The sequence below is a fragment of the Harmonia axyridis genome, chromosome 6 (genome assembly GCF_914767665.1).
Source record: "Harmonia axyridis chromosome 6, icHarAxyr1.1, whole genome shotgun sequence".
Taxonomy (NCBI): Eukaryota; Metazoa; Arthropoda; class Insecta; order Coleoptera; family Coccinellidae; genus Harmonia; species Harmonia axyridis.
In genome coordinates, this window is record NC_059506.1 from 17,682,590 (window position 1) to 17,699,097 (window position 16,508).

Sequence of the window (16,508 nt, forward strand, 5' to 3'; positions counted from 1 at the left end):
TCTTGAGTCGACTATTACTGGATACTGTTGTAAAAATAAAAATAGCGGAAGTAGAAAATATTTTTTTTTTAATTATAGTATTTTATCCATAGAAATATAATAAAAAATATGTTATATTTCTATTATTTTATCTTGTCTAGTGAGATTCTCTATGATGGAGTGTGATACTTGTTTTGACATTTTTTTGGATAGAGAAAGGTTATGTTTATTAGCATGTGAGGAGAAAAGCAAAAGCAATTTATTTGATTAGCTCGGATAGTTATGTATTTAAAGAAAAAAAATGTATCTACGTTTACTCAAGTTTCAAACATCACGATCGAACTCTTTTCAAACGTTGTCATTCAATGCCGACTTGAATATAACAGAAAAATCATGTCATTTTTGTAGGATACTACAAAATTGTACTGAAGGTATGTCAACTCAGATTACTTCTTTTTGATAGTATAGTTTTTCATTGAAATCTTCTTTTAGTTCGTCATCGCTACCTTTCTACGTTTTTAAATCCTAGTCCACTGAAAACACAAAAAGTTAGGAAACGGAGGACTAAAAGAAAAAACACAACAGAATTGCTAGAGGGTAATGGATATACACTGTAACTTAGGTGATGATGTAAAAAATGATTCATTTTCAGTTTCTAATAAGTCGACACTCCAGCTCACAACTAAAGTACAGAAGGCAAATCTCAATGATTTGGAAAACCTTTTGCAGATCAAAAAAGATGTTTGTAAGCCAAGAGCAAAATCCCCCTTTAGTTCAAGTGAACATACCTATGATAATTTAAGTGTAATAAATCAGTCTAGTAATGAGAATAATAACTTGGAAACTTTAACCGATAAAGATTGGAGGATTTTAAGCATGCTGGGATTTCCCAATCATTTGAATGGTCCTGATGAAAATTCAAATTTGAAAATTGATAAGGATATTTCACCCATTGATAAAAATGATTTCGAAGAAATTTTACTTACTGAAGAAGATTATGTGATGGATGATTCTATAGACATTTTAGATAGGTTAGTCTAATATAATAATAACAATTATAAAGGTGTCTTTTCATGAGAGGGGCGCTATTGGAAAGCACAGTGAGTGGTGGAAATATAATATATAGGGTGAGGTAATCCTGCAGTTTAGTATACCCACTTGAAATTGTATTGTAATTTGATGTCAAAATGAGTGGTGAGTTGCCAGAGTGGAAAATTATTCCTGTAATCGAGAAATGTGATAGACATAACGCGAGGGTAATGTGAGTTCACGTTTGAGATGATATTCAAACGGTGCAATGAAATAGAATAGAATTTTGATTTGTAGCCTACTTTGAAGGATTGTAGATACAAAAAAAAAATTGGTGGACTAATGAATTATTTTTTCAATGATACTGTGATACTTTACAAATACAAACATGTAAATTTGAACGCCATAACTCGAACAGTAAGGAAAACATGATTTTTTCCGCGTAAGTCTATTTTTTGCCATATTCATATGGTCAGTAGGTACTCGTAAAAAACTTAACAAGTCAATTGAATACCCATATTGTTCAATTACACGCTAGGACAGTTGAATATCCGAAAAATTAATGATATTTCTGAAGATATTAGTATTTTGCAATAAATGAAAATTTAAACAATGTTCAATCTGATATTTCAAAAGATATTGAAAAAAATTAGTTTAGTATCTAATTAAATCTTCAGTAAGTCAAACATTCCGAAAAGGAAACATCCTACGTAAAAATGATTTGATGGTTTTGAAGGGGAAGTCTACTTATGCCAGATCCTCTTGCATTTAATTCTGTCTTATGTGGGGTATGGCAGTCAACTTTGTAATTTTAAATAGGAACACCCGTTTTTATTGCACATTTGTATTCTATGTCAAAAAATACAATGTATGATACGAATAATTTTTTCCCAAATTGTCACTGTATTCGAGTTTGAATTTTCCATCTGAACGACCTTAGCGTACCTACCCGATCCGTCAATTATTCCGACGTTTTTTTCATTACATGTACTATCATCAAATGGCATTATTTGTTTTTGGTTCAAAATACTTGACACTAATTATTAAGGATCTAACACTGTCGTATTCCTTATCTTCAAAAATATGGATAAATTCTCTTGGGAGTGGAATAAGTTTAAAATGAGAGAAGTTAAGTCATTCCTTTAAGCGATGTTTCGCAACTTCATTGTTGCTTCTTCAAAGCTCTACAAAGAAACAGATAAATACCTACAATAACAATGAAAAATGTAACCTGATAATACCTCGGAAGTGGAAAACGTCTGTCAATTCTTCATTTAAACTTTGTGAAAATTGAAATTTCATTTAATAAATCGCACAAGTCAACGTATTGCTATGTCATATGATGATAAAATAAATAAATATTCGAGTGTTACGCTGGCGTACAGATGTATGAAAACTAGTTTTTGATAATTGTCAAATAAACTGTAATAACGGGTCGCTACCACTCCCACAAGCAAACATACACTCAGAAACAAATGATACAATTAAAATCAAAATAATATCACAAACATTTAAATTCTGTGTCGGGAAAATAAATTTAGGATGTTATAGTATATAACCACCCTTAAACCCAAATAATCAGTTCTAAGATTAATGTTTTCGGTCAATTGAATTTGCACCATCTCCCCCATATTCCACCTAAACCAATTGGAATCCCTATCCAAAACTGTTGTCCCTTCAAACTTAAAATTGTGTCCAGTACTAAAGTGATGTAAAGCCAAAGCTGTTTTGTTTACTTTGGCCTGATTGTGATTTTTACAATCATTTTTGTGTTGTCCTTTTCTCAACTTTAAATACTATTTAGTCTGACCTATGTATGATTTTCCACACGAACAAGGTATTCTGAAAATCACATTTGACAACATGTTCAATGGTGTAGGATCTTTCAACCATGTGAACAGGCAATTGGTGGTTTGTACATTATATTCTGCTAACTGGGTATTGTTATTGAGGGCACCATTAATTGCTTGTGGAAGGCCCTGTATGAAAGGAAATCTGAAGTATCGGCTATCTGATGTAGTCTCTTGAACACTTGTACGGCCATGGTTTGTGAAAAATGAGTGTATACACTGGTTGACAAAACTTTTGGGGTAGTTGTTATTGCTCAAGATGGTCCTTATTCGTCTCAGGTTGGTATTGTGATAGGAAACATGTCTCAAGTTCACCATTCTGTACAGTAGTCCCTTTATTATGCTCATCTTATGGTTGATTGGGTTGTTTGAATGAAAATTTAATATTCTACCTGAATTTGTTGGCTTGACATACCAGTTTGTCGTCAGTTCTCCACTCTCAGTCCTCTGATCTTCCACATCCAAAAACGCTATTTTCATGTTCTCTTCTTTATCGATGGTAAACTGTATCTTAGGGTGGAAGGAATTGAAAACCTCAAGCATTATATCATGGCATCCCTCGGGTATTGCTGTTATTGAGTCGTCAACATATAGCCAGAAAAATGGGATCATGAATGTTAAAGTAGCCATTATGGAAGAAACTAATTCGTCCATTATAATTTCTGCTAAAATTGGGCTCAAAGGATTCTCCATAGCACTGCCATCCAACTGTAGGTAAATGGTCCCCCTGAACTGTTTATTCGACTATTATCAAAAACTAGTTTCCATACATCTGTACGCCAGCGTAACACGCGAGGGGGTTTGTCGGATCGGACCCCTCCCTGGCTACGGCCTTGTAAATAATAATAATAATAACAACCTTTATTTTGAGTCATGTGAAGCACATTATAGATACAACTGCTGTACATAAAACCAAACAGTGTCAATAAAAAGAACTAAAAGTATTTCCAAAAATATTTCATACCCCTACTGAGCATCTAACAACATCATTACAAATACTCTAGCACGGAGTAGGATTCTAATGTCGTAAGAAAATTTTTTATTTTCTTTTCAAATAAATTGAGAGTATTAATTTTCTTAATTTCATCAGGTAATCTATTATATATTTTTATGCACATATAAGATGGATGTTTCTCTGTTAGAGTCAGTCTATGCTTAGGGGGTAATTAAAATTTAAAGTTCTTGTCTCATATTTATGATCAACCATATGTACCGCAAAGTTATCCCTGTTTTTTAAAGAAAAATATTAAACATTCATACAAATATATACCATAAACTGTCAAAATACTATTCTTCTTGAATACTCCTCTATATGAATCTACATACCCTAATTTAGCTATTATTCTTAAATACGAGTACATATTGATAATGTACCATTTCTGCAACCTTCATGTCTGGAGATGAACTTTTGAATTTTTGAAATCAGTAAAACTAAGCTTTCAAAAAATGGCATAGAAATCTAGTGTTCCCATTTAGAGAAAACATACCTTTGGTTCATAGCTACTTATTTGGAAATACTGTTAGAAAGACGAGCACGCCAATGGATTCTACGTAAAAAAGTGCCTGTATAATGTTAATTTGAGAGCTCTATCGTCAGTATTTCCTTTCGATATCGCCATTTTTCGCTTATAACTCGAAAACAAAAGAAGGTGGTCAAAAATACTTCTCTTGTTAGTTTCTCAGAAAAAGAGAACGAGAATGGGGTATCAGATTTTGCCTATCACCTCTGATTCAAAAGTTGTAGTGCTAAAACATCGAAATTTGCACACCCTATGCATATATAATCCTCATATCACCTAATCAATTTTTTGGTATCTATCTATGATGTGCTTTTTGAAATCTTATAATTTGGAAAAAGAAGGCCTTCGAAGGTTTTCTTCTCCAAGTCATATAGTTCTCGACATGCTTTCATCAGTGAGAATCGAATTTGGGACACTCTGTACTATATTGTAAATCGAATACCACTAAATACGATTTTGAATCGAATGAATTTTCGTAAGACTGAAGTAAAAGGAGTATTTTTCGATATGTTGTTATCTGAATAAATTTGGGATATACAATTTTTTTCCAAACCCCTCAATAATTGAATAGTAGTCCTAACTGAGAGAAAGAAAGAAAAAATTTATTGATTTTAGAATCAAATGGCTATCGACCGCAGTCTTCCAGCCAGTTCTATACAGTTTTATATTACGTTCTATTATAAATTATCAGAAAAAAAAACAACTATTATTTTGTTGATTTTTGTTTTGAATAGTGGTAACTTCGCCTTTGGTGCAGCTGCTTTATTGTTGACATTCAAAGAGATTTCAAGTATTTAAAGATTGGGAGTGCCGGCAATTTGGCTTTCGGTGGTGTTGTCCTTTGGTAGCTGTGTATCAGTGGATTCATAATATTTACGTTATTCTGGTAAGTGATGAACTTTTTGCCAAGCTTTTCGAGTCTTCCCAGTATTGGTCCTACTTCTGTAGTTTCGTCTAGTAGTTGGTTAGATGAGTTGTGCAGTGGATTGTTTGCGTGTCTCAGTTTTGTAATTTTTCCAAGGCAAGTTCTTTCGGCAACTTCTATGTTTTTCATTGTTGTCTTTGGGATGTTCAAGAATGCTGTGTGTCCATATTCCAGTAAGGGTCTGCATATCATCTTTTATATTTTGCTCGCCGTTTTGGTGATAATTCCTAGATTTTTATATGTGAACGATCTGAAATATCCGGCTCGGGTAATAGCTGTTCTTTTTTGTGTTATGTGGGTTTTGAAATTTAGTTTTTGATCTAATTTGATACTGAGGTATTTACACATATTTGTGGGTGTAATTGTGCAGTTTCCGAACAAAATCGTTTTGGAGTTAGGTTCAATTTTGTAGTCAATCAAAAGTCTCGATTTCGTGGGGTTTGCTTGAATTCTCCAGCCTCTCATCCATGCTACAGTCGCGTCTGTTAGTTTTTGTAGTTTTGATATTTCTCACCATTTCGCATTCTTTCACATCTGGTGAATCCGATAAACAGCGATAAAACTAGTGCTAACTCTGTCTATTGAGTTCGGAATGGGCAGTATTGCCAAATGTTTAAATTATATTTCGATGCCTTACTCTGTTGTTATTGGTTCATATTTTTTCATTCGTACATCTCAAACGTATTCGAGTTCTTGCATGTGTTAGAAAAGGACGATAAATCAGGAACATTTGGGATTGTTTCACTCATCCCGAAAAGTGGTAGGATTTCAGAGACACTGAGGGGTGCGGATCAGGTAAACTTTGACAAATCACGAGAAGTCCACTTGGTATAAACCCCTCTCAATATAATAATAATTTAGAAGTCTTTCTTGGGAGAAATAGCACTTCTTCAAATCCCATTCATTAAAACCTAATTGCCCATCAATAGGGTCATTAATCCACAATTTCATGTACAGGATGATCCAGATTTTTTTGTTCAACTATAAGATACCCGGTACTAATAAGGTTTAAAAAATATATACTTCACATTTTCAAGCTTGGATCTTTTTCTTAATCTAAAAATAATTAATTCTGGAAATCCTACATTTCCAATTGAATTTGAACCATCCTGTATATCAAACTTACCTATGCTTTGAAGTCGTTGGAAAAAATATATTATAATTTTTCATGAAGTTAAAAATTAGTTGAGTTATATATGTTTTAGCGTATCTGGTAGCAACCTAAATTTTGAAGAAAATGTGAAAGAATATTTCAACACTGATCAAATTAAACCAAAAAGGAAAATATCAAAGAAAACGCCTAAGGTTATTTCAGAAAAGGCCAAACTTCTTCTCCTTCAAAAAAGAAAAGAAATGATTAATAAGACTGTAGCAGCATATATTGAAGTTTGTGTTGAACAAAAAAAGATCAAGAGAGCCGAGTATGCCTTAGCTTTCTATCAGCATAAAGCTTTAGCCTCATTCAAAACTCCAATTGTGGATGAGAATACTTATAATGCATTATTGAAAAGCTATGCTAGTAAAGGACAATTAGATGAAATTTTTAACATTTGGCAAAAAATGGAAAATGATAAAGTAAATCCAAATCTTCAAACTTATATAATATTATTGTATGGCTTTGGAAAGAACACTTCAAAGGATGTTGTATTAAAAAAAAAAATTGAAAAATATCTCATAGAAGCTAAGAAAAAGGGTTATAATTTCAATAAAATGATGAACGATGGTGTATTTCTCGAAGATGAAAGACAAACTGTATTTGAAACTATGAAAATATTTGATCGAAATTTTAAACCAAGATACAATATCCCAATAATGCATTATAACAACGAATTAGTCAATGATTTAAATCATCAAGATCAGTCTTGTTCACCAAAAAAAGAATTGGGAAGTAATGGATTCTTTGATTCCGATGACTTGAAGAAGAGAATTGATGAACAACTTGAACAAGAGCAGCAAATTTCAATAACAGTATGTATCTTGGGTTATTTTCATATTAATTTTTGTTTTATTTGTAAATAAACTGAATGATTGTATTTTTTTTCTGATTCTTAGATTGTCAGAGCCCTCTTAGAGCTTGCATCAGATCAGAGAATTGAATAATATCAATAATAATGCTAATATGTTTCATTCAAACTCAATTTCATCAATATTGACTGAATTATAGAACCAACTTTAAAATATTTTTTAAATGAATTGTAGGTAAAAAATATTGAAGCAAGGGAACAACCTTCTGAGGAAACTCTCAGATATAGAAACTATGTAGAAGAATTGCACAAAAATTGGACTGAAGCAGCTACTGAAGCATTCAAAAGAAACTTATGGGGCCTATCGAATGAGAAAAGTGCTATTAATCAAGATGTTTTTATGAAGATTATTCCCATTGAAGATTTTGTCACTATTATTGTCGACGAGGCTAAAAAATTATCACATGGTTCAGAAACTTACAGTCCAACTGTAAATATGTTATATAGAGATTTAGGAAATAAAGTTTATAGGAGATATATGGTACTAAAACGAAAAAACACAGGTGTTCTAGACAAGGTAATTTATTGTTTATTCTACCATTAAAACCATAAAGTCAAGCAAAAAACCGACTCTACCATTACTGAAAGCCCTGAATTTTCCAATTGTGTTGATCCTGTTTACATGTACATTGCCAAGGCAAAGTTAGAAAATTATGCTTTCCTCCAGAAAATGTCTTTATATTACATAATATTTTGAAAACTTGCGAAATATAAGATCCTCAATGTACTGATGTATATTCAATTATTTAAAGCTTTTAGCATATTAATGATTGAGTGTTTGTTGTTTGTCACTTGACTGTGTTGATTGCGTTGTAGAACTAATTTACTTTTGCAGTCACCTCTGAGATTTGCTTGTTCTGTTGTTTATTCTATAGCAGATAGATGTGATGTTATGTGCATTCTCATTATCTTAATTATATCTGTGATTTGAATTTAAATAAAAATATTTAAACTTAATATGATCATCTATGACGCTATATTTGATTTCCATTTCTTTCTAGAATTTTGTTTTTTCCCCGGGGCCTGAATACTGTCTGTTGAGATGTATACAGATTTGGAAAATTCACTCGGAAACAAATCTGCAAGTTGCTCTGGCTCCAATGGAACAGTGGTAGAATCGAAACATGTGTGCGATACCATATCAAATAAAAATCTGGTCTTCGCGAACGGCCACTGTCAATCGTAGTGGGAGATCTGTTAGTCGGTTCTGAAGTCTCTCAACCTGCGTGCGCGATGAAATCAGTAGCAATCCAAAAGTGATTTGCGATTTGAAAATTAATCATGTCCAGTTTACAAGAGAAAATTCAAATAATAAAATGGTATTTTGGTGGTCAATCAATTCAGGAGACAATAAATTCATTCATTGTTGCCTTTGAAGGTAGAACGATACCTTCGAGATCCGCGATTTCGAAAATAATTAAAAAATTCGAGACATGTGGATGTTTACAACAATGTAGTCATTGCTGAATTGATAAACCTACCAAAACCATAAATGAAAATCATCTGAATAGAGAGGTAGATGTGTGTGCTGCTGTTGAAACCAATGAACCTTGTTCGAGTAATCGAATTACCGAACAAGTCGATATGAGTGATATAGGAATATTTTGAAAAGAAATGGTTATCGATCTTATAAGGTTTAAACAACTCAGGAGATTTTTTCAGAAGACCATATTTAACGAATGGAATTTTATAAAACGATGATGGAAAAAGAAAATGAAAATAGTTCATTTTTGAGCAATGTCTTATTTACTGATGAGTCATCGTTTTCCTTGAATAGAAAACATAACCCATCAATAGTAAGATATTGGTCTAGAAAGAATAAACGTCTGAGTATTCCTGTGCGTATCCAGTATCCTAAAAAACTTAATGTTTGGACTGGAATACTGCGGAATTACATCATTGGGCCATTTTTCATCGACGGTAACCTAAACACTGCAAAATATTTGGAGCTTTTAGAAAATAGAATTATTACAACAGTTCGTCAGCTACCAATTGACTTCGATCTTGTCTGGTTTCAACAGGATGGCTGTCCAAGTCACAACGCACGAGCAGTCACACAATATCTCAGGACAACATTTTCTGACCGTGTCATTTCTACAAATGGCACGATCAAATAGCCTCCCAGGTCACCAGATTTATCTCCCAATGATTTTTTTCTTTGGGGATATCTGAAAAATTTGATTTATGGGCATGAAATTGAGAGAGCGACAAACCTTGTTGATTTAAGATCCAAAGTAATCGAACTTTGTTCCAAAATAACAACTATGTCGACTCTGTTCAGAGAGATGAGATTATCTCTTTATAATAGATTTGGCTACTGTTTGGCTCAACAAAGTGGATTATTTGAACATTTAATTTAAATTTGTCGATCTCTCAGTTCTTAGAATTGGTTTTTTTATTTTTCGATTTTTTATTTTGTAGAATTTATTTCATTTTCAAACCAGTTATGGCGAAAAATAACCTGATTTACACTGAGGAAATTATTTGTTGCAATTATTGTGGCAAATAAATTCCTCGCATACACACAACAAAATGATCGTAATAACATTCGAATCAAACCGATACGGCCTGACGTTCTACACACCACGTTTGGAGTGCGAATATTTACTGATTGCGGTTCGCGGACCGTCAAAACTCCAGAACAACACATCCCCAATACGCCTGCCAGCGACCGTTCGCGAAGACCAGATTTTTATTTGATATGGCATCGCACTCATGTTTCGATTCCTCCACTGTTCCATTGGAGCCAGAGCGACTTGCAGATTTGTACGCTAAATCCGATATTTCCGAGTGAATTTTCCAAATCTGTATAGGCTGTTTATCTCTTAATTTTAATTTTATTGTTCTATTAGATAACGTACATGATATAGCATTGATTTTTTAATTATTATCGATTTTATATTCGTTTTTGATTTCCTGTAATTGTATTATTTGAGTTGCGTTGTTTTTGGACTTTGTAAACAAGTACCTTATTATGTGTTATAGCTAGTAGCTAGTATATTTAGGTTTGGCACTATCCAACGTAAAGTTTTTCATCTGCATTTTCAACTTAATTATCTGATTCTTGCTCTTGGATGTGTCATTCCTTGCCATTTTGCTTTTGCCTTCTTGGTTTCTTTGTCTTGATTCTTTTTGTCTGAAAATTCATTTAAATGATTTTATTCATCTCTTATGCTCATGTACCAATTTGTTACTATATTTTTTCTCAATTCAGGCACCTTCAGAAATACTTGTCACAAAGAGAATGAATTAAAACAAGTTCTAAATTTTGTTTGCGTATATTTAATAGAATCAAATGGTACCTACCCTGAACAATTGAGATGGAATACAGTAATGTATGGATGATTTGAACAGAAAGTTGTCGGAAATGTTCGGATTATAGAAATCATTTTCGGATTATAGATTCATTTCTGGCACATGCAAATACATTTTCATGAAAAAAACTTCTTTTTTTTTCATGCTTCTATCGACAGCTTTTGTTGAATTCTTCTCAGAAGAATCACTTCATGTCTGAAGAAAACTCAATGAGATAGGCAAGAATAACAAGGTCTTTTTAATCTGGGTTCCCGGGCACTCGGGAATTAGAGGGAATGAAGATGCCAACCCACTTGCCAGAAAAGGAGCACAAACTCCTTTCATCGGCCCGGAACCTTTCTGTGGCGTAGACTATGTACCTACAAGAAAGAGTTTCAGGAGAAGGAAGTAACCAAAAGAGAAACACTTCGACAGAATCCTCCTGGTTTGGATCACTCCAAAAAGTTTCTTCTTCTATGAGATCCAAGAAGTATCTGGATCTTAGTTAAAATTTGCTACATCACCTCACTGGATTCCTCACAGAATTGTGAGCATTCCTAAGGCATTGTCGCCTTAGGAAACACCTCATGAGAATGGGTCTAACAAAAATGACGAGTGCAAATTCTGTGGGGAGAAGGAAAACACTCTGAATCATCTGGTGATGGAATGCCTCGCCATCGCTAGCCAACGCAAAACCTGCTTTGGACACGAAACTTGTAGAAGTGAGGAATTGGCCTCCTTGAAGCCATCCCAGATATTGAAGTTCATTAGAACTCTGGAACTGGAAGGCGAGCTGTGAATCATGTTATGAAGAGAATAGCTCTGATGGGGGGCACGATAGGCCATTAGATCGCAGTGAAACGAGAGCACCTTAATCGAATCTAATCTAATCACTTCATGCAGTGGCAATTCATTTTCTGCTACCTATCGAAGACATGAATTGAATGATGTTTTCTTTAGTGTACGCTTTTTAAATAGGTTCATCGTCGTCAGAGCTTTGATTTCCTCAGTGATATCACCAATTATCTCATAATCATCCAAAAACTATGTGTCCCAATTTTCTTCGTCATCACTCATGACCATTTTTGAACTTCTGTTTTGTCTAACTGAATCAAGTCCTTGATCTAGTCCTTCTCCTAATTCACTCAAATAAGGAATCAAATCTTCTGGATTCAATTCTTCCGTTAAGATTACAGAGTTCAGGTTGTTTGGTATATACATACCTTTTTATCAATTGGTATCGTTCGGATTATAGGGTACTTCATATTATCAGGGGTTCAGATTATCCTTACATAACTGTAGTGTGAATACTGTAAATTTGAAATAATTTACTTTCTAGATTTTATCAATACACAATGAATACTGTGAGGATTATGCAAATAGTCACAAAAAACTTGATGTACTGCCAACACATGTAGATAACTTGAATCCCAGACATAAATGGCAGTGGTTTGAACATAATCTCAAACCTCAAGGTTCTACATTAGATATGGACCATAGGGAGTGGGTATTGTCAGTTGTTTCTCAGATTGGAAAATTTCTTTATCATATTATAATGCATGATCTTAAAATAGATGTGAATTGTATGAAGCCAAATTCTAAGCAAAAGTGAGTGAAACTTTTTGAAATATGTGGGATTTTATTTTATTCCTTATATTTGATGAATATTTCTTTCAGGAAGGACTTTCCAGCATTCTACAATATTTTCAGATATGAAAATCGCAAACTGAAAGAAGAAGTTAAGCCACATCCAGTTTTAGTTAAATTAATAAGAGCATCAGTACCAGAAACGATGTCGTTTGCTGTGGATGAAGTACCTATGCTTTGTCCTCCAGTACCATGGACTTCAGTTGAAAATGGTGGTTATCTTATAACATCCAGTCAGATGGTTCGATTGCCTTCATTTGCCCAGAACCAAAAAAAAATTTTGAAATCAACTCCTACTCAAAACCTATATCCAGTTTTTGACTCATTGAACCAATTAGGTGCTGTGCCATGGAAAGTAAATACAAAAATATTGGAAGTGATCACTGAGGTAATTTAAAAGATTGGTTAATGCCATATAATGCTGTTAGTTGCGAATTAGGTTTTTGGCATCCTTGATTTTGTTTTTTAACATGAGCAATATTAATTGAACTGAATTATAGGTTTTCAACAATGGAGGATCGGCTAAGCTGGATGTTCCTGAGCCTCCATCTTCTTTATCACCTCCAGTTCAGCCTCCCAACTTGAAAGACTTGGAGAAAACTGCACGTCTAGATTTTTTGAAGCAAAAATTACAGTATCAAAGACAAAAAGCTGAAATGCATTCTTTGAGGTGTGACTGTTTGTACAGATTATGTCTAGCACATCATGTAAGAAGTTCTTTATTATTGTTTTAGCAATATTTGATTATTATATTTTCAGTTTCGTGATAAAATATTCTGGTTACCTCATAATATGGATTTCAGAGGGAGAGTTTATCCTCTACCACCTCATTTGAATCATTTGGGTTCTGATTTAGCTAGATCCATGTTGGTATTTGCAGAGCCAAGGCCTTTAGGACCAAATGGTTTGAATTGGCTCAAGATCCATCTCATTAATTTGACGGGGCTTAAAAAGAGAAATAGCGTAAAAGACAGGTGAGATAGTTCCTCCAAAATGTCAACAATCCAGAAAATATATACCTATAGCAATATTAATCATTAAAAAGTCCAAGATGGGGACTGCAGGTTGTGATTTTTCCATGTTCTCATGGTGAAATTTTAAATTCTGAAAAGTGAATAATGTGACATCTAAGATCTTTTACACTTTTTGCTGGAAAAGATTAAACTATTTTGCTGGACTTTTAACTGTTAATATTATTATCTGAATCGGACTCGTTGGGGTTCGATTAGCATTCCTGGAACTGCGACCACATGGATTTTTTGTTCTCAACCCTACCTATTCATACAAACCCAAGGAGGCTGTTGATACTATAATGAAACCGATAACAGCCTTGGCTGTTACATCGTGAGTATCCAGGACTGACCTTACCATAATATGAGTGGTTCTTAAGCCATACAACCCCAAACATTTGCACACCATGTGTTCATCTGCTTCTATCTCCTTTGCATAGAGCCTGCAAATCTCATCTGCTGACCTATCCATGCGGTACAATAGATATTTGCACCAACATTGTCTTGTCAGTCGTTCCAGCATTACCCAAAGTTCAGCTTCAGGAGCTTCCTGGTATTGGTTGGTGAAAGCACCACAAAACAGGAGTGTTCCTATATGTATATATTAGTTGTTTTAGAAAGTCTTTCGACGTTGTCTAATCGGCCTAATCGCTATTTTCTCCTATTTTCGTAGTCTTCATTTTTCAAGTTCCTTTCGCTCATGGACTTGTGGACAGATTTTTGCTACTCCAGTTTAGGTCTTTTCCTTTTTCTGGATTGTGTAGGTTGCAAAACCTGTTTGGGGAGTCTTGTGTCCGGCATAGGTTTTACATGTCCACACCATGTGAGTTGCATACTTTCGATACCTTGCACTATGTTGTCTTCGATTCCCATCATCTGTCTTAGTTTCGTTTCTTATGTGGTATTTTCTCGAGATGCAGTTGTTATTTCATACAGTACTTAAAGAGATATTCAAAAAAGGTTCTGCCGGAAACGTTAGTGTTTTTTTGTGATTGTAATAAAAATCACAATAAACGTCTTTAGTAAACAACCATCCCTAATGATCAAATACTTAACAAATTCGATTATAGAAGAAATTAATGGGATAAATAAGTTTAACAAAAATTTATTACTAATATGTATTTCAATTTCCGAACTCAAGACTTCAGTATGCTGAGGAAAGTATGGATTTGATATTCGATTCGGCCGATAATCCATTAGATGGGAAGAGGTGGTGGGCAGAAAGTGATGAACCATGGCAAACTCTTGCTTGTTGCATTGAAATAGCAGATGTTGTAAGATCTGGAGATCCAGAAAACTACAGATCACATTACCCAGTTCATCAAGATGGAAGCTGTAATGGTTTACAACATTATGCTGCTCTAGGTAGAGATAAGACAGGAGGCTTTAGTGTCAACTTGTGTCCTGCTAATGTGCCCCAAGATGTATATAGTGCAGTGGTTGCTCTTGTTGAAGAAAGGAGGAGAATTGATGCTCAAAATGGGGTGGAGGTGAGGAACAACCTTCTGTTAGTAACTCCTTTGATTATATTGATTTTTTTTAGATTGCGAAAATCTTAGAAGGTCATATAAAGCGCAAAGTGATAAAACAAACAATCATGACATCTGTATATGGAGTAACATGGTATGGTGCCCGTCTTCAGATATCCAAACAGCTGAAAGACATTGACAATTTTCCAACAAACCAGGTGTTCGTAGCCTCAAATTACTTAGCCAGTAAGTTGGATATTTATCATTAAAATTTGTATCAAATGTTAATATTTTTCAGCAAAGACTTTTGACTCTTTACGATCAATGTTTACATCGGCTAAAGAAATTCAAGATTGGTTCACTGAATGTGCTAAACTTATATGTTCAGTTGGTGGACAACATATGGAATGGGTTACTCCATTAGGATTACCTATTGTACAACCTTATATAAAACATCGCACATTCAAGAAAAATTCATTGTATGAACCATATTTAGATGACAAATTCGAGTAAGCATAGCATGATTACTCTCCACATTTTATATTTATAAGAAACTTCATTTTTGTTTCAGAAAACCATATGTTTCAAAACATAAAAATGCTTTCCCTCCAAATTTTATTCATTCTTTGGATTCAACACATATGATGCTTACTTCGTTGAATTGCGAAAGAAAAGGACTTACATTTGTTTCTGTTCATGATTGTTTTTGGACTCATCCATCAACAGTTGACATAATGAACAAAGTAAGAATGAAATTATTTGAGTCAGAATTAGTTTTGATAATTTTTTTTTAGATATGTCGTGAACAGTTTGTTGCACTTCATTCCCAACCAATATTAGAAGAGTTAAGTCTTTATTTGACACAAAAATATAGTTACAGTAATGCGTAAGTTGAATTTCTTTTGTTTTTTTTTTTGGAAGTTATCACTAAACCCATTTTCAGAGTTTTAGCCAATGATGGATCAGTGTTAGATTTAACAAGGAAGAAAATGAATAAAGTATTGAGTAATTTGCCACAAACAGGTGATCTGGACATAAAACAAGTATTGGATTCTGTTTATTTCTTTAGTTGAAAATGATTGTGATGATTATATGTTCTTGTAAAACTTGAATGCTTTTTTTCTTGTTATCTACTAAATTTCTTTCTCATGGACTACCACTTATTTTTGGATGATTTGTAATGTGAATAATGAACTCATTATAGCATTGTTTTCAGTTATATTTTTCGTTGTTTTCAGTTTTTTTTTCGTCAACGCTAACTTCCGATACTATCAAATTTCAACTCATGTCAATTGTCAATATACTCTAATTTATATTTAGTGAATTGATTGGATACATTATTCGCAATTTCTCTTAATTCTGGTTACATTCAAGAATTAAATGACTAATTATAAATTATTTCAAAATTCGAAACGTAGGTACGATTCAAATTCCGTAACAATCGCACCAACTGCCAAGTTACAATAAAAAAGTCACTAGGATGTATAATCTAAATTTTTCATTGAATTTCGACAATATTTCACAAAACTTGACTGAAATAGAGAAAATATCGTCTAATACTCGTTGCAGAAGGCAATTTCAGCACTTATGCGTTCGGTCCTTCGTCGCTCGTTTTCGAATTCGTGTTGGAATAGGAGCCCATTCTGCAACTTGCTTTAGAATATGATATTTTGCGATTAATGTAGTTATCTTAAAAGACACTTATAGCAAATTTAACAGTGTTAACTGTAAACTCTCCTCTTTTTGGTATCTAAGACTAAA

At 33.6% G+C, this 16,508-nt stretch overlaps 1 protein-coding gene across 1 annotated transcript; it reads left to right on the plus strand.

The window, feature by feature from the left end:
* Positions 1-140: 140 nt before the first annotated feature.
* LOC123682907 (DNA-directed RNA polymerase, mitochondrial) lies at positions 141-15,859 on the plus strand. Its single transcript, XM_045621729.1, has 15 exons — positions 141-410; positions 472-576; positions 632-1,010; positions 6,509-7,271; positions 7,503-7,844; positions 11,961-12,229; positions 12,299-12,656; positions 12,769-12,975; positions 13,028-13,242; positions 14,420-14,768; positions 14,822-14,993; positions 15,046-15,256; positions 15,319-15,490; positions 15,542-15,633; positions 15,691-15,859. Exons 1-15 carry the CDS (start codon positions 281-283, stop codon positions 15,818-15,820), a joined length of 3,894 nt encoding a protein of 1,297 aa, XP_045477685.1. The 5' UTR covers positions 141-280; the 3' UTR covers positions 15,821-15,859.
* Positions 15,860-16,508: the final 649 nt, after the last annotated feature.

What these genes read in the sequence shown, in the direction of transcription:
- LOC123682907 (XM_045621729.1), top strand. Translation starts at nt 281, where the DNA reads ATGTATCTACGTTTACTCAAGTTTCAAACATCACGATCGAACTCTTTT. An exon ending in AAGCCAAATTCTAAGCAAAA is followed by an intron (nt 12,230 to 12,298) that starts GTGAGTGAAACT and finishes TATTTCTTTCAG; the next exon opens with GAAGGACTTTCCAGCATTCT. An exon ending in CAGTTGACATAATGAACAAA is followed by an intron (nt 15,491 to 15,541) that starts GTAAGAATGAAA and finishes ATTTTTTTTTAG; the next exon opens with ATATGTCGTGAACAGTTTGT.